At 51.0% G+C, this 23129-nt stretch overlaps 2 protein-coding genes across 3 annotated transcripts in view; one reads left to right on the plus strand and one right to left on the minus strand.

Annotated features, from left to right (window-relative positions):
* Nucleotides 1-5026: 5026 nt before the first annotated feature.
* On the minus strand, nt 5027-11054 carry INMT (indolethylamine N-methyltransferase). The gene is given in 6 exon segments (XM_060107724.1): nt 5027-5177; nt 6703-6935; nt 6937-7113; nt 7115-7163; nt 9183-9390; nt 10901-11054. Coding segments are annotated over 6 exon segments (972 nt in total).
* A 5224-nt stretch (nt 11055-16278) lies between these two features.
* MINDY4 (MINDY lysine 48 deubiquitinase 4) overlaps nt 16279-23129 on the plus strand; it is a 164126-nt gene continuing 157275 nt past the window's right edge. For both annotated transcript variants that reach the window (XM_060107468.1, XM_060107469.1), the window contains exons 1-2: nt 16279-16424; nt 22512-22631. In XM_060107468.1, the coding sequence (XP_059963451.1) occupies nt 16362-16424; nt 22512-22631 (183 nt within the window). In that variant the 5' untranslated portion in view covers nt 16279-16361. The remainder of the gene's footprint in view (nt 16425-22511; nt 22632-23129) is intronic.

Below are 23129 nucleotides of genomic sequence, written 5' to 3' on the forward strand. Positions count from 1 at the left end.
TCTGGAAGCTGAGTAAGAGGGAAAAAGCCTGGGGTAGGGGATGGCCTTGATATTCAGCCTGTAAGTCTTCATAATCCTTTTATTTTCAGGATGGTGCTTCTCCCATCCACTCGTAGTCATGGTCCAGCCCCCCTCTGTTTGGCCCTCTCTGAGAACCCACCTTGGTCCTGTGTGTGTGGGTGAGGAGTGCCAGCTGCCCTGGGTTGATGAGCAGGGTGTGAGCACCTGGCCTTATCCCACACAGTGTTCAATAACCCTCCCGTTGTGTGCCCACAGTCAGCCCACTTGATCTGCCTTTTCCAGAAGCAGCCAGTCCAGTCTCCTAGAGCAAATCATGTTGCTTATCAGCATCCACCACTGCAGGCTTATGATGCAGCGAAGTTAGGGACCACTAATCAGGCTGACGCCCAGCTTTCAGAATCGTGGTGAGGTCATCTCCTTTCCAGTTTGTCCTTGTGGGTTTATGGTGTTAAATAATGTTTGCCGTCATTTTAGTGGGTTTCAGAACAGATAGAGCTCAAATGTGTGTTCGCTCTGCCACTTTAACTGAAAAATCTGTTTCAGTTGTTTTTTGTGTGGTAGCCACTTACCCCCCAAATTAGAGACTGAAACCAAGAAGCATTTATTTTTATTTCATTATTCTGTGAGTTGGCTGTGCAGGGCTGCTGGTCAGGGCTGGTTTGGCTACTCTCTGCACTCAGCTGGCACCTTGGCTGGGCTGATGGTCTGTCTGGGAGGCCCTCACTCGTTTGCCTGGCAGTTGGCTCCATATCAGCTGGGGCGGTAGGCACGGCCACCAGGATCCAGAGGCCACCTGGGCTTTTTGACATGCTCCAGGTCACAGGGTTCCCCAGAGCAGCAAGAGAGGAAACAAGCTCCAGTGTATGAGCACTTTTAAAAAAAAGAGACTTTATTTGTTAGAGCAGTCTTAGGTTCACAGTGAAATTGAACAGAAAGTACAGAGGGTTCCCACTTTCCCCCTGTCCCTCAACTTCCCCCACTATCAACATCCACCCCTAGATGGGTACGTTTGTTGCAATCAGTGAATCTATACTGATATCTTATTACTCAAAGTCCACAGTTTCCATTTGGTTCACTCTTGGGGTACATTCTATGGGTTTTGACAACTGTAGGTAAAGACATGTATCCACCATTACAGTACCATACAGAATAGTTTCACTGCCCTAAAAATCCTCTGTGCTCAGCCTATTAATCCTTCCTTTCCCCCATCCCTGCAAAAGTTGATCCTTTTACTGTTTCCATAGTTTTGCCCCTTCCAGGATGTCATCATATAATTGAAATCATGGACTATGTAGCCTTTTCCGATGGGCTTCTTTCACTTAGTAATATGATTTAAGGTTCCTCCATGACTTTCAGGGCTTGAGAGATCATTATTTTTTAGCACCAAATAATATTCCATTATCTGGATGGACCACAGTATATTCATCCATTCACCTATTGAATGACATCTTGGTTGCTTCCAAGTTTGGGCAATTATGAACAAAGCTGGTATCGACATCTGTGTACAGGTGTTTGTGTGGACATACATTTTCAACTCTCTTGGGTAAATACCAAGGAGCGAGAGATGGAACAAGCCCCATGTGCAAGTGCTTTTCAACCCCCTGCCAGCATCACTTTTGCTGATGCGTATTGACCAAAGCAAGACACATGGCCAAGCCGAGACTGGGAGTGGGGAAGAGATGCGGAGGAATAGATGTGACCTCCCAGTGGGAGGAGCAGCCAAATCATTTGCAAAGACAAGTTGCCTGCTGGAAAGGGAAGAATTTTGGTCAGTTTTGCAATCTACCCCACCCTGGTACATGCTTTTGAAATCTGGATGTTCTGCCTGAAGTATAAAGTTGTTGGATTCTGGCCCATTTGAAATGTAAAGAATGGGACAAAGCTGTTGGATTAGACAGTTTTGGCAGCTTTGAAGTTCAGAGGGTGAAGTCCATAATTGTAAGTTTCACACAGTCAACTTCTTTATTTAGCAATACTTGTGCAGCTGGTACCACGCGATGGGCACGGGGGGTACATCAGGGAAGGAGAGAACACCCTTTCCGGGGAGGGAAGGGGATAGAGACAGCAAAGAGAATAACATGTGCCCTGAAGGAAGAAATGGGTGATGTGGTGGGAATGGAGGGGGTGAGGAGGGAGAATGTGCTCTGTGTGGGGAGGTGGGGACCCCCGACCACTGAGCTGAGACAGGAGGGTGAGGAAGGCCAGAGAGGAGGCTGCTGGGAAGGAGACCTGCTCCCTCTCCTCTGCCCTTCCTCCCCCTCGGCATCCTGTCTTCATCTCTGCATTTCTAAATCAGGGCTTTTCAGGTTGTAGTGCAGGAGAAGCCCCTGGGGATCTTGTTAAAGTGCAGGTCGGCTTCAGCAGGTCGGGGCTGGGATCTGAGAGTCTGCGTTTCTAACAAGCTCTCTCTGATGCCCATCCTGCAGCCCAGAGTCTGTGGGTGGGGGAGCCCTGACCCTTCTCAGGCTGGGGTGTCCAGGTTTAGGTAAGGGCTTGGCTGGTGGTGAGGAGAGAGGGAGAGAAAAAGGGGTCACCCCTGGGATCAGGGGGCCCCATGGCTGTTCTCTCCTGGGACACTCAGCGGACCCTCCTGGCTTCTGGGGAGGAGTAAGCTACAGAAGATCACATCCCCTCACAGGGATCTCAGAACTGATGTTTAAGCATCTTTGGGTACCATTTCAGATGAGGAGAGTGATGCCAGGGGAAAGAAAGTTCTTGCCAAAGGTCAGCAAGTGAGTGAACAGAGCCAGGACTGGACACCAGGGCCCCTGACTCCTTCCTTCATGCAGGCGGCATTTATCAAACCCCTCCTGTGTGGCAGGCCCTGTGCGCTCCAAGGAGTTTATTGGCTGGTGGAGAAGATAAAATACAGGCACAAAACGGCAGATATGGAGGCTGGGACCGGTCAGGAATGCATGGCAGAATTGAAGTGAGGATAATATGGCTGGGTTCAGGCAACGATGGGGTTGAGAGCGGTTGGGTGGATTTGAAGAGTTGTTTAGGAGGTAACATGAAGAGGCCTGGGTGAGCCAGGGTGACAACCGATGGTGAGAGAGGAAGGAGGTTGGGATGGGTGAGGGCATGGACACAAGTGTCCTCACTGGGGTGGGGACGGGGGAGGAGGAGAGGGATGGGGGATGGGGACTTTGCCTTTGCACCTGCTGAGTTAGAGGGGCTGAGGTCTGGCAAGTGGAGTTGGCTGGACACTGTAGTCGGGAGGGTAGGAGAGCAAGTGTGGCTAAAATACAGACAGTTGCTCTGTGGATGAACTTCTAGAAGGAATGAGTGACTCTTGGATGCTCCCAATGACATATTAGTAGAGGCAGCACAGAGAGATCTGGCTTTGCTGATTCAGAAGGCTTTTGTGAATCAGTCAATACCCTAGGTCTGAAGGATGTGGTCCATCGGGGGTCATTGCTTTGCTTTGCACTTGGACCACTTTATTGTGTTCCTCAGTCCCCCTCCCCCAGCTAGCATGGGCCCAGGCTGGGGGGACAAGAGGAGGTCCCCCCCCCCCCCCGTCTGTAGTCTTGTTTCCCAGACTGGTTCTGGGATCAGCTGCAGAGGCATCACGTGGGGACACGTTACAAATGCAAATTCTCAGCCCATCTCAGACCTATCAACTCAGAATATGCATTTTATTAGAGCCCCAGGTGGTCCATGAGCAGTGGCCCAGGTGAGTAGTTCTCCATCTGGGTTCCACACTCGAATCCCCAGGAGAGTGTTATGAAATACTACTGCCTGGGTCCCTCAACCCAGAGCTTTTGATGTGTTTGGTCTGGAGGAGTTCCCAGGCTGCAGGAAGGTTCCAGCTCCCTGGGTGACTCCATGTCTATCCAGGGTGAGAACCCCAGTCCGAGCCCCCAGCCTTCTTTGAGGGACTCGTGCCGGGAATGTGGAAGGGCAGTGCCTTTGTGGAAGCCACTTTGCATCTTTGGTCCTCATGTTAATCCACCCTGTCCCCTCTGCCTCTTAGGAGCTCAGAGGAGGGCAGGTGATGTGGCAGGTTGAGGGGTGTCTTAGTCATGAAGGGCTGGCAGGCAGGCATCTAGTTGTTTGAAACACATGCCGACCTCAGCAGCAGCAAATCCTGCTGAGTGAGGAGTCTGGGGGCTCCCTCAGTCCATTCCCTGAGGACTTCCATCTGGAGGAGAAGCTTTCAAAGAGCAGAGGGAGGAGAGCCCACCAGGCCTGGGTTAAGAGAAGGGGAACCGGAGATGTTTTCTGGGTAGAGTGCTGGGCCTCCTCCCTCTCTCACCTGGAGCTAAGGGCCAGAAAGTTAGGTGTGCCAACTCCAAGGTGTGCCCAGGAGCCCTGTTACTCAGGGGGAAAGCAGAAATCAAGATGCATTCCTTAATGCCTTGATCTTCAAAGTATGGCCTTTGGACCAGAAGCATCAGGATAGTTTGAGGCTTGTTGAGAATGCAGAATCTCAGGCCCTACTGGACTGGACCTATTGGATCAGAATCCATAGTTTAACAAGCTCCCCAGGTGACTCACATGCACGTTAGTTTGCAAAGCCCTAATCTCCTGGGCCCCAGCTGACATGCAGTGTCCAGGACCCACAGAGACAGCAAGTCCCGGTATCAGGGAGGCTCTTCCTGTCCAATGGTTTCCAGGCTCCTCTGACAGGTCTGGTTATGGCTCTGGGCTCGGTGAGGCCTGGCAGGACCCAACTGAGCCAAAAAGGGGCCCAAGCATGGAATTATCTTTCCAAGCAAACCTCTGAAATCTGCTCTCCTTGCACGTCTGCCGGCAGCTTTCTGCCCTGCACTGCCCTCTGGTGGTCATGGGGAGCCATTGCCGCCTCACATTGCCCCCTCTCTCCTGTCAGCCGCCCATGTTTCAGCTGACATTGGAAGGAGGAGGACTGTCCTGCCGCTGCCCCCTGCCTTAAGGCTCAGGGACCCCCAAGAACACAATAGAAGCAGTTTGGAAAACACTGGGCTTTAGCAGCAGGTTAGCAAATGGAGGCTGCCCTTTTGTCTGGGTGAAGAGTCCTGGCTCAGCCCTTCTCCCTGTCACTGCTGTGTGCTGGACACCTTGTTGGAAGCTGTTCAGAGCTGGGGCCTGGGCTGGAGGAGAGAGAACGAGTTTCTGGAGTAAGGACGTGCAGGTGGGAGGAGGCTGGACGTTCAGGGAGCCCTGCGTGGTAGCTGCAGGACACAAAGCAGCAGCCAGGTTGCGGAGAGCCTCGTGGGCCATTACCTGTTGGGACCTTTTCCCGGGGCCCACGGTTCCAACAGGGCAGAGGCTTGACTGCATTTGCTCTGGGAGACTGCTTGATGGAGCATGGACTAATGTAGACACTGGGAGCTGTGAGGGGCCCACGCCATAGGTCAGAGAGCATGAAGGGCTTTGTATGAGCCAGGCTTTGGTGGAGAAAGGCCAACACTCTCCCACATCCCAGAGAGAATATGTCAGCCCAGAGTCAGGAGCTGGCTGGGATGTGAGCTGGCTGGCTGTGTGGGCAAGGAGTGTCTCGAGAGACACACGACTTCGTGAAGTTTCTTCTAGGGATGTAACCCAGGTCTTCCCAAAGCTCCAAGAGCTTGTTTTCTTGGTCATATGGATGGAGAGGCCTGACTCCCTGCCCTGCCTGGCCTAGTTCAGCTGACCACTCCCTGGGGCTCCATCACCTGCCAGGTCCATAGTAGCCTCACTCCACACATATTCCGGGGGAGCTGCCTTGGACCTCTGGTTGCCCTTCTAAGCCCAGGGTCCTGGGCCCATGGGGTGACCTGAGGAAGAAAGAATGAGGGGCACAGAGTCCATGGGCTGGGTACAGGCCCCTGCCTCCCCCAGGTTCGCCAGGTCTCCCTTTGTACCCTCTCCTGGCAGCTCCATCCCCCATCCAGGTCCATCCTAACCTGGCCCGCGGCTCCAGCTCTGGCTCTGCAGTGGACTCACTGAGCCATCAGGAACCAGTCACCTCTCCTCCCAGATCTTGGTTTTCCCACCCAAGGGGGAATAGGAGTTTGGCCCGGAAATCATCTAGTTCTTGCAGATGCCTTTCGGCTTTGAGAACCTGAGGTCCTGTTCCTCCAGCGGAAGGGCCAGGCTGCCCAGACCAGCCCCACCCTCCAACTTCCAGGGACCAGCCCTGCAGGTCTTTGTCTGAGTGTCTCTCCCTGTTGCACATGATAGGCAGGCTCAAAAATCCTGGCCAATTCATGCACCCTGGGCAGCCCTCAACCACGACCCTGGGAGTTGGTGGACAAATGCCTCAACTTCCTGGAGTGGGGCGACTCTGAAGCCCCCCGACAGGTGATCTCCAGTTGCCCGCAGTGGTGACGGGCTTGATGACACACCCTTTATTACCTGCCTGTCTGCCTGCCTTCCCTGCTTTCCTTCCCACGCTCCTATTGGTGTTTCCTGGGATCCTCTCTCAGGTAAACTATTTGCTCTCAAATCCTTGTCTGAGGGTCTGCTTCGGGGGTGGGGGTGGGGGGAGGAACCAAATTAAGGCAATATCTAGCTGAGCCACTTTATTTTCCTGATTTTTTGGTGCAGTATGAGCCAGAAAAGGGTGTGGGGGACGGATCCCTGGGCTGGGGGCAGGGAGACCCTGCTTTTCACCTGTGATCTTGGGACATAGTAATAAGAATGAAGGGATAGGGTTCAGGCTGGCCCTGCATTAGGGGGCTGTGGAGTGAGACTCTAAGAAACGCTGGCCCTGACTTCCCTTCTGGGGCAGGCCCTCTCTGCCAGGCCCCGGGACCCTTGCGGGCGACCACAAAGCAGATGCCCTCGTTGATGCAGTGGGCCTCTGAGTAGCTGGCGGGGGAGTACTGGCACCTCAGCACCTGGCAGCCGGCCTCCTGCAAGGCCTTCTCCACCGGCTCCTTCTCCAGGTGGAGCCCAAAGAACTTCTTGGCGCCCACCATGTAGTGCTGGGTGCGCAGGGCTACTGCGCACGGTGACCAGGTGCCCGCCCGGCTTCGGCAGGCTGACCAGGCCTTGCCCGGCCGCCCGGTAGGCGTCCACGTCATGGCAGGCGCACTCCAGGGCCAGCAGGGTCAGCACGCAGTCAACTGGTGGCACCTGGGCAGGCCCCAGTGGGTGCGGCTGGCTCGCGTCACGCTTCAGTAACCCGCGTGACTGTCCTTCGGAGACGGGCCTCCTTCTCCTGCCACTTGCTCCTGTGGGGGAGGGTCATGGAGGTGATGATGAAAATTATGACAACATCCCTCCACCCCTCGCCCCCTATGCAGGGGCTCCCTATGGGCAAGGCCCATGATTTAACCTGTTGAGCTACTCTTTGAGGGAGATCGTATTTCCCCCATTATACAGATGAGGAAACTGAGGCACAGAGAGGTTGAGTGATTTGCTCAAGGCTACACAGCTGGTAGGTGACAGGGGATTTGACATTTGATTCTTCCTTCTTCCTCTTTGTCCACTTCCTCCTTCCTCTCCTTCTATTTATCTTTCTTCTTGATAATTCAAAATAATTCAATTTTTGATACATTGCCTTATTAATTTTTCAAGTTGTAAAATATATATAACAGAAACTTGCCATTTAAATCACTTTAAATGTACAATTCAGGGGCCTTAATTGCATTCACAATGTGTGCAACTATCACTACTGTCTGCTTCCAAAATTTTTTATCACCCCATACTGAAACTTTGTCCCCATTCAGCAACATATCCGCATGCTTCTTCCCTGCAGCCCTTGACCCTTTAAATATGCTCTGTTAAACATGCTCTTTCCCATTGCTGGGCCTTGGCCCTTGCTGTCCCCTCTGCCTGACACTCTCTTTCCCCAGATCTTCACATTCTTTCTCCTTCACCTCACCCAGGAAGCTGCTCCGAGGGCTCCTCCTTGGAGAGGCCTCCTCTTACCATCTGCTGTGGATGGAATTGTGCCCCCCTCATAATCATATGCTGAAACCCTAACATGAATGTGAGGGTATTTGGAGATGCAGCCTTTGGCAGGTAATTAGAGGTAGATGAGATCATGAGGGTGGGGCCTCTCATGGTGGGATTTGTGCCTTTTAAAAGAAGACACACTAGAGAGCTTGCTGACTTTCCTTTTCCTTCTTGTGAGGACACAACAAGAAGACGGCTGTTTACCAGCCAGGAAAAGGGTCCTCACCAGACCTGATCTTGAACTTCCAGTCTCCAGAACCGTGAGAAATGAATGTCTTTGTTTAAGCCACTGGGTCTATGGCATTTCTATGGCAGCCTGAGGTGATTAAGACACCATTCCACCTAACACAGCACCCCTACCTCTTGTAGGCCTCTGCTCAGCTGAAGATTCTTCTCTAGAACACTTGTTTTTCCCTGAATATCTACCTCTATCTAGCTTGGTTGTGTTGTCTTCCCTACTAGAATGTGAGCTCCTTGGGGCTGAGACTTTGTCTGTTCACTGTAATAGTCCCAGTACCTAGAAGCAGGCGTGACCATCAGAATGCTCGCCGTGAATGATGACAGGAATGAATGAAGCCCAGGCTGGGTTGATGTGGAGACTCTGTGCTTAGAGACCCTCCAGCTCTGTCCCACTGCAGGCTGCCCCTACCTATAACTAGGTCAGAGCCCCATGGCCCAAGGATGGGTCAGGAATTTAAACTCTGATCTTTGTCCTGGCTCTAAGGTGTCCTAGAGGCCACTCTCCATGTCTGGGCCTCAGTTTCCTCAGCTGCAAAATCAGGGCCAGCATCCTGCCTGTGACCCCTGGGGCTCTGGTAGATGGGTTCCCTCTCTGTGAATTGGATGGGGAAGGTGCCTGGAGGGGTCAGTGCTGTTGGTCTGTGGGATTTTGTAAGAGTGCTTCAGGGGGATTCCTTGAAGCCCATGTCTTCCCATAACAAGTCCCCCTCCAACATTAGGGTTAAGGAGAAGCTGCACCAGAGGGAAGTGAGATCTGTGTGAGCTAGAGCAATCAGGGGAGGCTTCCAGGAGGAGGCGGGACTGAAGCTGGTTCTGCAGGATGGGTGGGATACAAAGTATGGAGAGCCCAGTAGGGCAACCAAAGCTAAGAGCACAGGCAGCTCTGAGGCTGGAGGCAGGACTCACTCAAAGAGAGGGAGGTGCTCTGGGTCAGAGACCCAGGTCAGGAAGAACCTGTAGGGAAGTGGCAGGTGAAGCAGGGTGGCAGGTTCAGGCTCTGGCCTGCAGGTGATGGGGAGACCTCATCTGAGAGGGATGGTGGCCGTGGGTACCTGTCTCCCTCCAGCTCACACACGTACTGCATGGCTGGGGACAAGTCGTAGGCCCCTGGCTCCTTCTTAAGCCACTTCTTCAACTCCTGGGGGTTCTGCTCCGAGTGGTCTGAGGCGATGATCTCCTGGAAGGCTTCACAGGCCGAGAGCAGCTGGTAGATGGTGGGGCCTGGGCCAGTGTTGATCAGGACGTCACCTCTCGCTCCTGCTGCAGGAGACAGTGTTTTCCAGGTGCATGGGAGCGGGGGACACCGTACTCCAGGCCCAGCTGTGATGGATGGAGATGCCAGGCTCTGCCCTGCCCCAGGACTTGCCAGCAGGGGAGGGTGGCTCACAGGGGACCTGACCCTGCCTTGGGTAGCAGCCAGGCTTTGTGGGGAGTCCAGACCCCCATGCCTGGGGCTCAGGGGGTGACGGCTGGCAGGTGGGGCACAGCCTGGCGCACACCACGTCCCCCTGCTGCCCCAAGGGTTGCTACCAGAGGCCTGATAGGACAAGTTCTGCACTTCTGGGCAGGTTTCAGATTGACTTCTTGGTTGGAACTGGTTTGTTTCCAGCAGTCTTCTGACTCTGGGTTTAAAACAATGGTGAGAGTGACCCCCCATGGCCCACTCTCCCACCTCCTCTGTTGCAGAAGACAGAGCTTCTGATAAGGAATAAGACCCGAGCCAGTGGGTTCAAAACTGGCTCAGCCAATCAGGGGAGGCAAGGGGATCCGGTGATGAGTTGAGGGGAAGGATCTTTGCCTCAGAGAAGCACTAAGTGCACTTCCCTCTTCTCCCTGCTTCCCCCCTCCTCCGCTCTCCATTGAAACACACCTGTCTATTTTTCAAGGCTCAGTGCCGGTCCTTCCTCTAGAAAGTCTCCTCAGATGTCTCTGTGAGCCTTAAGCTTTCTTTCATCTGTATTTTTGTGGACATTGCTTAATATACCGTTCTTGGCACTGATCACATAGTAAGGCAATGTTTGCTGAGTGACTGAGTAACCCCTAATTGTTCAGTATACTCCCTGCCCAACTGTGCATGGCAGCCCTGCGTTAACTGACCTTGAAGTTCGCTGCTGCCACTGACTGGCAGTCTGACCTGGTCTGGCCACCCCCCTCTTTCCCACCTCAGCCTCTCCTTGTGTGCACTGAGGAACCTGGGCGATAATCCCTGCTGATCACCCAGCCTGACGCCCAAGAGCAGGGTTTTGTAAACTGAGCTGTGGTTTGGCTTTGTGTATCCATGAGCTCTCTTAATTCTGAGTAAAAGATTAGGAGTGTGACTGTGTGTGTGTGTGTGCGCGCGCGCACGCCTGTGCACCAGAGCTTTTCTCAGATTTTCAAGGGGATTCAGGAGCCAAGGCTACAAACCCCAGCTTTATGGGAAGACAGGCAGAGATAGTCAGATGCGGGCAGTGTGCTCATGTCTGTTGTCTCAGATCCCCTCCAGCATGAGCCTGTGAGCCCCACAGCTCAGGAGTTACCTTCCCATTTCACAGGGGGAAGAAACTGAGACTGACTGTCACAGACTCAAGCCTGGCTCTTTGGCTTCTAAGGCCAGTGCTTAGGTCCCGCTCAGTGGCCACCCGGCAGAGGGCCTCATGGGTTCACAGGCTGAACTGCCTTTGCAACATCCTTGGTGAGCAGTGTCCCAGAGCACAGGTCCCCTGCCGCCGGCAGCTCTTCCTGTCAGGTGCAGCCCTGTCTCTCCCTGAGATGGAGACCAGACACTCACCTGAAGAGAAGGTTTCAAAGAGGTTTTTCAGGTTAAATGTCAAGATTTCATTTTCAGCTACGGTGCCTGAATCGAAGGTGCAGTACGTCTTTAAGTAGTCCTGGGAGTCGATCTCTTTCCTGTAGTCCTCTCCTGTGTACAGCTTGCCCTCCATTCTAGCTGGGACCTGGCTGTGTTTCCCATTGCTGCAGTCCCGTTATATCCACTTTCCTCTCCCTGCCTCTTCCCATCAGGAGTTTCATAATCTCCTTAGACAGACCCTCCCGCCCAGGGAGGAGCTCAGATTCCACATAGTTGGAGTCAGGCCACGATGTTAGCTTTTCTGGCTGGAGTTTATCTGTTTGATAATTATCTCAACACAGAAATGCAACAGGGTGGCCAACATGTGCTCCTGGGGGTTCTCAGTACTTGGCTCGTGAGAGGTGATGTTTTGAATGCACGTACTGCGGGTGAGGGTTAAGCAGAGGGGCAGTGCCCCAGAACTAAGAGAGAGACACAGATGGACAAAGACACAGAGAGACCAGCATCTGGACTAGGTCAAGGATGCTTCCCTCTTTGGGATTGGTGGAAAGATGAGACGAAGAAAGGAAAAACCCGTAGGGTGGAAAACAGGATGCAGAGGTGGCTAAGATTTCACTGACTGAGGTCAGTGAGCTTGCTCTTGAAAATAGTTTGTCCTGACCTTGGTTAAATATTTCCTCCTGTCTTCAATCCTGTTTACTCTATTTGCTTAATCAATCCTTTATTTATTTACTTTTTTGCCGGTATGCGGGCCTCTCACTGTTGTGGCCTCTCCCGTTGCGCTCCGGACGCGCAGGCTCAGCGTCCATGGCTCACGGGCCCAGCCTCTCCGCGGCATGTGGGATCTTCGCGGACCAGGGCACGAACCCGTATCCCCTGCACTGGCAGGCGGACTCTCAACCACCGCGCCACCAGGGAAGCCCAATCAATCCTTTATTTTGCTGAGGGTAAAAGTAAACTTAACCGGGGCCCCTGAAAAGGTTGGGAAGCCTCTGTTTGCACAAACCATTTAAAAACTATTGGCATACATAAGCACAACATGTGATTAAATTGCATAGAATTTGTGCACACACACACACACACACACACGCAAACACACACATATGACTACCAGTAAAACTAGGAAAAGATGAATAAGAGCAGTGGGTTGTATCAGTGACAATATCCTGGTTGTGATATTTACTATGTTTTGAAAGGTGCTGCCATTGTGGAAACTGGGTAAAGCATACGTGGATCTCTGTGTATTATTTCTATAGCTGCATGTGAATCTACGTGATCTCAAGTAAAAGTTTTATATAAAAAAGTGTTGCCAAATCTCTTTCAAAAATTCACCTAAGATCAGAGATTTCAGGTAGCAAACTCTAGTGTGTTTTGCAAATAGGCAAGTCTGGGGCCCTGCCAGGTGTGTCCCCCACCCTCGTTCGCTGCCGTCTTCACAACAGTCAGTAGAGAGGATGTTGAGACCCTCCCCGCTCCCGTTGGAGATGAGGAGGATGAAGGTGACGGGCCTTTTCCCAAGGGGGTCCTGGCAGCAAGTCTAGGTCTAGGTACAGATTCAAGGCCCATGTCCAAAGCCAAAATAAAGACCAGCTCCAAACCTTATTCTCTCCCCATCATACTGCGCAGTCTATCCAGGTCCCTTAGCTGTGCTGCTCAAACTAGTGTGCCTGGGAATAGCCTGGGGACCCGGCTAAATGCAGATTCTGGTTCCCAGGTGATACTGAGGCCACTGTGATGTGAGCCGCACAGCCCCAAGTCCTACCACCCAGAATCAACGTTTATTTTTCAGGTTTTTGAGTTTTAACAGACTAGGAACTCTATTTTATTGTTTTCAGTGCAAATTTCCCCCTCTTCTATTACTAGAACCTGTACTTGTGCTATTTCCACTCAGTGAGAAAAGGGTCGATTATATAATAAATGGTGAGGGCACAACTGCCTGTCCAGTTGGAAGAAAATAAAGTTAGATGTCTCTCCAATTTGTTAAAAAAGTACGTTATATTCAGACTCAATTAACGTAAACTCTAGGAGGATTAAAATGATTGGTGACACTGAGTGTGACATACTTGTCACAGGGCTTCTTGTTAGAAGTGTGCCCCCAGACATGTGAACCTGCAGTGGTTTTGCAGGGCCGTAGAGTCACCGTGTGTGCCCCCCATGCCTGCTTGGTTGTCCGGCACGGGGTCAGCATCCCTTCTCTGTATCACTGTAAATGAGCTGGTAATGTCAGTTTTTAGTGTTGCCTAATAAACAGTACACAGAGGTCCAAGTAACTTGACTTAACTGCTCCCCAAGTGGTTGACAGGTAAGAGACTTACAGGTGTTCACTGTTATAAATAATCTCATAATTAATATCCTCGTGCAATAAGCTTTTTCTGTATTTTTGGATTCTGGCTTTGGGCTGGATTCCTAGACATAAGATTAATGGATCAATTTTTTAAAACTTTTCGTACAAATAATTTAGGTAAATACTTGCCAAATTATTTTTCTAAGGAAAACAATGCTTTTGCTGTTTATTGTTTCAGGACAAATATTTAATTTTTCTTTAATAAAATGTGTTAAATTATTTTTCCTTTGGGCTTGTTTCTATCTAAGCTTTGAAAATCCTTCCATGTCCAGAGATCTGATAGCTATCCAATTTTGTGATAGCTTCTATGATGATTTAAAAAAGATATTTAGCCTTTATTTTGGTGTTTGGTATGAGATGAGGCTCTGTGTGCCTGCTTACAACTCACTAGAGAAAAGTCTTGCTTACCCCTGCACGTTCTGGACTCATTTCTTCACCCCACAGGCTCATGTGGGAAGAAAGATAACAGGGGTATCAGAGCGGGAGATGCTGAGATGATAGTTTTCCTAATCTGGAGAATGAGATTGATTCTTTTCTCAGCTGGTCGACTCTTAAACAGTTTATTTTCTTGAGAGCTTGACAATGTGCTCCTGTGTTTGAAATTAGGGCAGAAGTCTTCTTAAATGGAAAATTTCCTGAGTTATTCAAAAGTCACAGTCTAGAAGGATGTTTAAGATGATGCCGACAGGGCCTCCCTGGTGGCGCAAGTGGTTGAGAGTCCGCCTGCCGATGCAGGGGATACGGGCTCGTGCCCCGGTCTGGGAGGATCCCATATGCCGCGGAGCGGCTGGGCCCGTGGGCCATGGCCGCTAAGCCTGCGCGTCCGGAGCCTGTGCTCCGCAACGGGGGAGGCCACAGCGGTGAGAGGCCCGCATACCGCAAAAAAAAAAAAAAAAAAGAATGTCGGCATCATCTTTTTTTTTTTTTTTTTTGCGGTATGCGGGCCTCTCACCGTTGGGGCCTCTCCCGTTGCGGAGCACAGCCTCCGGACGCGCAGGCCCAGCGGCCACAGATCACGGGCCCAGCCGCTCCGCGGCATATGGGATCCTCCCAGACCGGGGCACGAACCCGTATCCCCTGCACCGGCAGGCGGACTCTCAACCACTGCGCCACCAGGGAGGCCCAATGCCGACATTCTTAAAAGGGACTGAGACGGCCCTGGCATCAACACAATGTCACACTGATGAAGGCAAACCTTAGGACAGTGGTTTCTACACTCACCCCTCTACAGTCTATTCTCAACCCCAAAGCCAGAGCGATCCTGTTAAAACCTAGCTTAGAGCCTGCCTCTCCTCTGCTCAAAAACCAATTCAGAGTAAAAAGCTCAAGTCCTTCCGAGAGCCACAGGCCTTCGTAGTGGGTCTTGCTGCCTCATTCCCTCCCGGCCTCCCTGTTTCACAAGCACTCAGGCTCAATGCTATCTCAGGACCTTTGCACTTGTTCCTTCTACCTGGAGTGCTCTTTTTCTGAGTATCTGCATGGCTTTTATCCTGTCTTTCTTCAAGTTTTTGCTGAAATACTACTATCTAAGTAATCGTTATGGTCTAATGTTTGTGTTTCCCCTAGATTCATATATTGAAATCCTAACCGCTAGCATGATGGTATCTGGAGATAGGGCCTTTGGAGGTGCTTAGGTCATGACGGTGGAGCCCTCTTGGAGGGGATTCGTTCCATTATAAAAGAGGCCCCACCAAGCTCCCTCACTCTTTCTGCCATGTGAAGATGCCGTAGGAGGATAGCCATCTACGAACCAGGAAGCAGGTCCTCACCAGACACTGAATCTGTCGGTGCCTTGATCTTGGATTTCCATACTTTCCTTTTGAAATAAATCTAGAAACATGTATGATGGCTTAAAGTCAATAATATGTAAGTAACAGTATAGGTTTTATGGACTGAATTGTGTCCCTCAAAATTCGTATGTTGAAGTTCTAACCCCCAGTACCTCAGAATGTACGTGTAGTTGGAGACTGGGCCATTAAAGAGGTAATTAAGTTAAAATGAGGTATTTAGTGTAGACCTAATCCAGTTGACTGGTATCCTTTTAAGGAGAGAAGATTAGGACACAGACATGCAGAGGGAAGACCATGCGAAGACACAGGGAGAAGGCGGCCATTTATATGCCAAGGAGAGAGACCTCAGAAGGAACCAACTCTGCTGACACCTTGATCTTGGACATCTAACCTTCAGAACTGTGAGGGAATACATTTCTGTTGTTTAAGCCACCCAGGGTGGTACTTTGTACACCAGTGCTAGCAGACCAATACACTGGGTGATGCGCGGATGGGGCGGAGATTGTGAAGGTGGTCCCCAAGTGACTGAGTTTGGGGAAGCTGGTACTGGGCAAAGGCATGGGTTTGGCTGGAATCCTAGCCTTGTCAGTTCCTAGTTGTGTGATCTTTAGCACAATCTTAACGTCTCTGAATCTCAGTGTCTTGGTTTAAAGAATGGGCCGATAGCAAGCACCTTGCCTGGAGGTTGTAGGATTAAAGATGTGATAACGTGTGAAAATGCCTGGTGTTCAATAACTGGCAGTCTTCTTATGGGAAAGCAGGCACCAAGGGGGCCAGGGATTCATCCTTTAATTTGAGCACCAAGTCAGCAGAGAGTCCTGGGCCTCCTTATCCTTGCAGCGGAGGCCAACCAAGGTGGGTCAGCCTGGGGGAACCCAGGAGACGGCTGAGGTGCTGGGGGTGGACCTCTAGGGGCCACTTCACTGGGGGTTTACTCCTCTAGGAACCAGGAGCCAGGCACTCTCCCCAATTCAAACCTTGTGAGATGCTACTCAGATTGGAACAGCGACTTGTTCTAGGCCACCCAGATGGATAGGGCCAGTGCCAGGACCTAATCCCGGAGCCCGCGGCCTGATCCCTGGGATGCACGGAGCTTGTACCTTCTGGGTTCCGCCTCCAGCTCTCAGGGCAAGTTTGAAGGTTGCTCCGCCCCTTCCCTCCCGCCTTCCCAGCCCGCGCGCTCCCAAGGAAGGGGCGGAGTTCTCCGGGTCTGATGACACCATCGCCACGGCAACGCGGCCATACTGGCCGCGACGGACCCGGGATCTGGGGCTGCGGCGCTGCGGCCTCGTGGGCAGACCGGAGCATGGACAGCCTCTTCGTGGAGGAGGTGGCGGCCTCCCTGGTCAGGGAGTTCCTCAGCAGGAAGGTACGTGGCGCCGCCCTCACAGCCCTGGGAAGTTGCTCAATTTTGGGGGTGGCGGGGCGAACAGTCTGGAGGCACTCCTGCAACCTCTGCACCTTGGGGGAGGGAGCCCTTCCCCTACCCGCTGCCTGCCCTAGAGATGCCCGAGGCAAGCGCCGCTTTCCCGGGCCTGGGGAACTACCTTTCCCAGGAGCCATTTCTCTCACGGTGCACTTCCCGCAAAGCGGGGCAGGACCGCGGCCGTGCTCCCGGGCGTCTCCCTCCAGGGCGCGCGAACCAGGGGCCTGGGCCCTCCCCATTTTCCTAAAGTTCACGAGGCTCTGGGAGCCCAGCAGGCCGGCCTTGCCGCCGGGCTCCATAACCAGTCCCAAGGCTTACATCCCACTAGGAAAGAACTTACCCCCAAAGGAACTCCAAAGGGCTAAAAAAAGTTGTTGTCAGTCAGACCTTTTAGTCTTGTTCATCAGTGGGAAATTCAATCGTTGAGGTCGTTTTGTTTTTAAGTTCTCCTATTGTCTTGTCCCAGGAGAGTTTTCAGAGAACTCAGAAGTTGGGGAGGTCCTTGGCTCCCACCTGCCCTGACAGTGGAGATGAAGGCAGGCTGGGGAAAAGGTCACTGGGGGTCACTGTGTACGGGTGTGTAGGGAAAGCACCCACTGCTGACCCAGACTGACCACCTGCTATGTGTTTGGTGTCCTCCTGGCCTCATGTTGGGCGGGGACCATGGGCTCTTGTCTGGCATTAAAAGACACAAACAAAATAAACAGTGTTTTGAATGGGGGAAAGGGAAGGGCTTTGGAGTCAGAGGGAACAGTTCAAATATCCGCTATTAATTAGCAGCTCAAGCTGGAGTACCTTACTCACTGCCTTGATTTCCTTATCTGTAAAAGAGGAATAATAAGACCTACTCTTGGCAGATTTATAAAGAGGATTAATAATAATGTACGGGCAGGTCCCAGCCACTGTATCTGGCACATAGTTGGCATTCAACATTGTCTCCTCCCCCATCTCTGATGTGCACTTGTTTTGAAAGTGTCTTTCTTTGCTTTTTGAAAATGTATTTTTATTTAAAATGCAATGTGGCCTCACTGTACCTGCTCCGTTTTTATGGCTAATTGACCTGCCATCACCTAGTCCTGGCTACACAGGGGATATCAGTGATACACCCTGTGAGGCTGACCACAGCCATCGTTTCTTTTAAGTCTGGGCTACCAAGCAAAACTCTCTGAGAGTTTTCCTCATACGTATCCTTTCTCGAGTACAAACGAAATCCAGAGACCTCACCTGATATCCAAGGCTCCCCTGTAGCTTGACCTCACCTTACCAGCCCAATCTCATTTTCAGCTTCTCTCACATGCTTTCTTTTCCCTGTTCCACCCATGGCCCATCCCAAGTTCCATTTCCTTCAAGATGTCTCAGGTAACTGCGGCTGAAATAACAGATTCATTTGTCTGTGGTTTGCTCATCGGTGCTCATGTCATAGTTTACACATCTGCCTGTCTCACCCACCAGACAGGTCCACAGAGCTGACACCTGAACTGGGCGGAACCTTGGCAGTCGTCTGGTTCACTTGGTCTCCTCTCCTTCCTACTTTTCATCGGGGCACACTAAAGCCCCGAGAGGAGAAAGGAGTTGCCTGCAGTCATTCAGAAAGTCATGGAGAGCTGGAACTGCAGCTCAGGTTGGCTGCTTTGCTTATCACCTTCTGCTCCGGGGCAGAGACTGTGTACTCCCCTCAGGGCTTGGCACAAGGCAGGTACCGAGCGGTTCTGACCAAGAACGTGCCCATCGTGGTGCAAGGTACCTTCTAGATGCCTGTTTATTTTCTCAAATCCTCATAACAGTCCTGAAAGAGGTATAATTATTTATTCCCTTTCACGAAAGACTATGATCAGACTGGCAGGCGAAGAAACTTGCCCAAGGTGAGCAGGTCAGATCATGTCACTCCTCTGTCCAAAACCCTCCATGCGCTTCCTTTTGCAATTAGAATAAAATCCCAGGGAAGGCCTCACCAGGGGCTACCAGGCTCCCCATGACGTGGCTGCCGGTTCCCCCTCGAACCTCACCTTCCACTACTCCTCCTCTACCCTCCAACCTACTTTGTACCCAGCTACACTGGCCTCCACCAAGCGTGATCCCCCTGCAGGGACAACCATGACAGTCTCCTGGCAATGGCAGCGTCCACCAAGGTGACTCTTCTGGTGCCCTAGCCTTCCAGGCCTCCCTCCTCTCGTGCCCCAGCCTCCCTCTCCTGCAGGGACCTGTCCCATCTGACCTTTGACACTCCTTCCAGGTGGTCATGCCCTAGGCTTGTTTCCATAATCTCAGTTCCAAGCATCCCATCGTCCCTCACTTCCAGCTCACCCCCATCAGTAGCCCGCTATAAACTATTCTTCAGCCTCATTCCCATCTCCATTCCACTGTTTCTGCCAACTTTTCATCATTCCTCAGCCCTCTGTGACCTCTCCTCACGTCTTACCCGCCCACCATTGTAATCACGTCCTCAACACCACGCTCAACTCCCTTGCCTGTCTCTCCCTTCTTTATACTCCTCTGATGTTAAAAATTCAGCTTGGTCTACTCTGTGCCTGCACTGCAGAGCTGAATGGGGCTGGGGGAAAACACACCACCATGTTGATGGTTTCATGCCAAATTCATGGCCACTCACTGCTGTGATGCCTCAGGGATGCCTGCCCATCTGCTTATACCTCTCCAGCCCGTTCACTCTCTCAAATCTTGACCGACCATTTCACACATCTCTCTCCTCAAGCTCCAAAGCCCCCTCCCCCTCTAATTTCACTGAGAAAATAGAAGCAGCCTTGAGAAAACTCCAGCACGCCCTACCACCACAGTAACTAACCTTCCTGGGCCTGAACTATTTGCCCCACCCTGCCTCCTGTTCTTAGGGATGAATTCTCCATCTTCCTGGGTAAGGCCAACCCCTCCCTGTGTGCCTGTCCCCTCTTGTGTGTTCCAGGACACTGGTGCAGTTATCATCATCTCTCTGTATTGTAGCATACATTTTGCTTTCTCTACTGGGTTAGTCTTATCAACATGTATACGTGCTCCTACCAATTCCATCTTGACCCCCAAGACCCTCCAGCTACTAGTCTCTTTCTCTTTTATAGCAAAACCCATGAAAGGGCTCTGTATGTTCTGATTCTAATTCTTCTCCCTGTTTTCTCAAACCCACTTTAATCCGGCTTTTGTCCCCATCACTCCATGGAAACAACTCTTGTCAAGTTCACCGATGACTTCTTATTTTCGTTCCTTACACTTATTGATCTAACAATTGTGTTTGACCCAGTTGATTATGCCTTTCTTGGAAACTCATTCCCCTTGGCTTCTGGAGATCACCCCCTTCTGGTTTTCCTTCTATACCTTCTCAGGTTCCTGGCAAGTCCCCCCTGGCTTCCTGAGCTGTGCATGCTGGTGGGCTTAAAGACTGAGTCTCTGGCCCTCTTCTCTTCTCCATTCATTTCCCAGCCACTTCCACCACTGTTGTGGGTTCCAATACCATCGATATGCTGACAGTTTCCAAATGTCTGTCTCTATCCAAGACCTCTCCTTGAACTCTTACATTCTTTCCAACTGCCTATGTTACATTTCCACTTGGATATCCAATAAACATCTCAACTCCACTTGGATATCCAATAAACATCTCAACTTAACACGTTCAGAACTCAATTCCTGATTCCTTCACCTCCTGCAATTTTTCCAGCTTCAGTAAGTAGCATCACTAACTGTCTGGTTGCTTGGACCAAAACCTTTGGAACCATTCCTGGCTTTTTTTCCTTTTTGTGCACCCTGCATGCAGTCCATCAGTAAATCTGTGGGCTTTCCCATCAGAGCACTTAAAGAATGTAGCTACTTATTCCCACTTATGCTACAACCACCCTGGTCCAAGTCACCTCCATCTTTCATGTGAGTTGTTCAATAGCCTTCTAATCTTAATATGTGATCCCCTATCTCATACAGTCTGTTCTCAACCTAGCAGCCAAGTGATCCTTTGCAAATATAAGTTAGTCCAGGATGCTCCTTTTTTCAAATCCTCCAGGAGCCTTTCCATTTTACAAAAGCCGACAAGGCCTTTCCTTAGCAAGCTCTGGGCAACCTCTCTGACCTCATTTCTTGACACTTTTCCCTAGTTACATGGCTCTAGCTGTACTGGCCTCCTTGTAGCTGCCACAGGGCCTTTACCCTTGTAGAACACTACCCACAGGTGTCTGCACAATCTGCTCCCTTAGTTCCCTCATGTCTCGACTCTAATGTCGCTTAATCATGAAGCCTTTCCAGATCACCTTTTATAAAGTAGCAACCCTTCCCTGCACCCCCTCCTGGCCCTGTCTGTTTCCTGACTCTGCTGTGTTTTTTTTCCCATAGGGTATTCTATTTGTTGTCTTTTTCCTGATGGTAGGTGAGCTCTATGAGGGCCAGGACTTTGGTCTGTTCACTCCTCTGCCTCTAGCAGATGAACGAGTGGACTAATGGTTTGTTCCTTTCATTTCACAGACGGGGAAACTTGAAGACAGGAGTGAGCACATGGATGATGCTCAATAAATAGTTGACTACCTAAAATAGTGTCTCCCCTCTCTCTGTTTTCTCTGTCTTCATAATAGAGCATATTAGCAGCTGGTGTACTGTACATTTACCCCTTTGTTTATGGTTTGCTTCCCTAACAGAATGTCAGTTCCATGAGGGCAGGACTTGGTCATAATCCATCTATATCTCCTGCATCTAGAACAGAGCCTTGTTGTGCACAGAGTAGGTGCATGACAAGTGTTTGTTGAATGAATGATGGGACCGATGACTGGCTGATTTCTGAGGGCATCCTTGTCCACTGCTCCAGTGGTTTTCAAATGCCAGTTTGCACCACAATCCCAGGGAATTTGTTAAGTGTGCCAAGACTTGCTGATCTGAACTGCTGACAAACATCAAGAGTTACCCAGAAGAGAGGGACCCTCATTATACAGGTTTCCACATCACTTTGGTGGGAAAGCCATGGTTAAGCCCCCATGAAATGCAGATGCCTCTTGAGTCTCACCTCTCCTTCCGGCTGACTCTCCTTAATGGACCCAGGCATGTCCCTACCTTTTCCCCAACATTTCTTTCTGTTTCCCCCCTCCCCAAGACTTCTTTTCATTCCTTTTGGTTCAAGGTTGTGTTCATATGTCTTGTTTCACAAATTCTTCTTGTCCCAATTCATGGCAGGCAGCAGGTTTTGTCTTGTTTTCCCAGCACTGAGAGCCTCTGTAAAATTCTGAATACAAAGCCTAGGGGAGCCACTGAGGCCTGGCTCGCACTGGGGTCTGGATCCATCAGAAGCAAGGGACTCCCTTAATGCCAGGCTGAGCTGTGTGTGAGGCATCTCCTCATCTTCCGCCATTTGGTTATCACTGCGTTCTGGGGAGGTGGGCAAGCCACAGCTGCTGTCGTTTTCAAATGAAGAAGCCAGGCTCTTAGGGGGAATAGTGCTTCCCATGGCTGGCCTTCTGGGAGTTCAGGGCCGGATGATGGAAAGCGGCTGCGCTTGGGCACTGCAGACGCTTACCACGTGCTTCGTGTGAGTCTGGGTCCTCGCATCACTGCCTCGCAGCCTGGGATGGTCAGAACTCCCGCTATGTGAGTCCACTGTGTTATGTTGGACAAATCGGCCCTGGTGCCCCATCTGAAAGAAGGAAATGAATATTGGCCTTTTGTTTATGCTTTTCCTTTTGTTTATTTTTAAAGCTTCATGTCCTGTGGCCCCAAATCTAGGCCAAACCCAGGGCTCCTGAGCCAGCTTCGGGCCAGACAGTTGTTACCTGGATTTCACTTTCCTTTTCTGTAAAACGTGCTGACAACTTCAGCCTGAGCCCAGCCCACAGGGTGGCTGTTAGATTCGGAATAATAATTGTGAAGATGATAACAAGTGTAAAGGTTATATAAAAATAAATGCTTAAGTCAGTTTTTGGTCCTCCCAATATCCTGAGAGGAGGGCAGGAGCAGATGATCATAAAGAACATCAACAGTCTTTTGTTTATCCTCTGCGTCAGAGCTGGAAGGTTTTGATTTAAAATGGTAAAGAGTGATTCAGAGTTCTTCCCTCAGGGCTTAAAGAAGACGTGTGTGACCATGGACCAGGAACGCCCACGCTCTGATCTCAGCATAAACAGCAGAAACCATCTCCGAAAGGTTTTGCATCTTGAAGTTCTCTACAAGGAGAACAAGGTACGTGCTTTTAACGTGTGGTACGGAGTTCTGGAACGGAATGTGGCAACGTCAAAAGCACTCGTGAGCCCTGCCAGGTCATCCGAGACCGGTGGGCGGAGGCTTGCCATACATGCGGTCAGGGAGAAACAGACCAGGCTGAGGGCGGACAGATCCCAGCTGTGTGTGTGGGGTTTCCAGCCTGAGTCGGCAGCGCCCAACTGGCCTACCGCGCCGCGCATGCGCAGCTCTGGGGCGCATTTTGAACCCGAGCCTGCAACAATTATTCCCGATGCTCCCTCCTCCCCGCCATGAGGCTATTTTTAGTAAGACTGTACTTAAAAATATAGCATTCAGTTATGCTAAAAATTTCCATTCTCTGCCTGCATATGGTTTTCCTTCTGCAGTTCTGAGTAACACCTTTTTCTTAAGGTCACTGTGACGTTTAATTCAGGCAGACGCAAGGCTTGGGTTCAGCTAACGCGGGTGTGTTGGAGTTGAGGTAGCAAATGGAACAGG

Source organism: Mesoplodon densirostris, chromosome 9 (assembly GCF_025265405.1).
Source record: "Mesoplodon densirostris isolate mMesDen1 chromosome 9, mMesDen1 primary haplotype, whole genome shotgun sequence".
NCBI classification, from domain to species: Eukaryota; Metazoa; Chordata; class Mammalia; order Artiodactyla; family Ziphiidae; genus Mesoplodon; species Mesoplodon densirostris.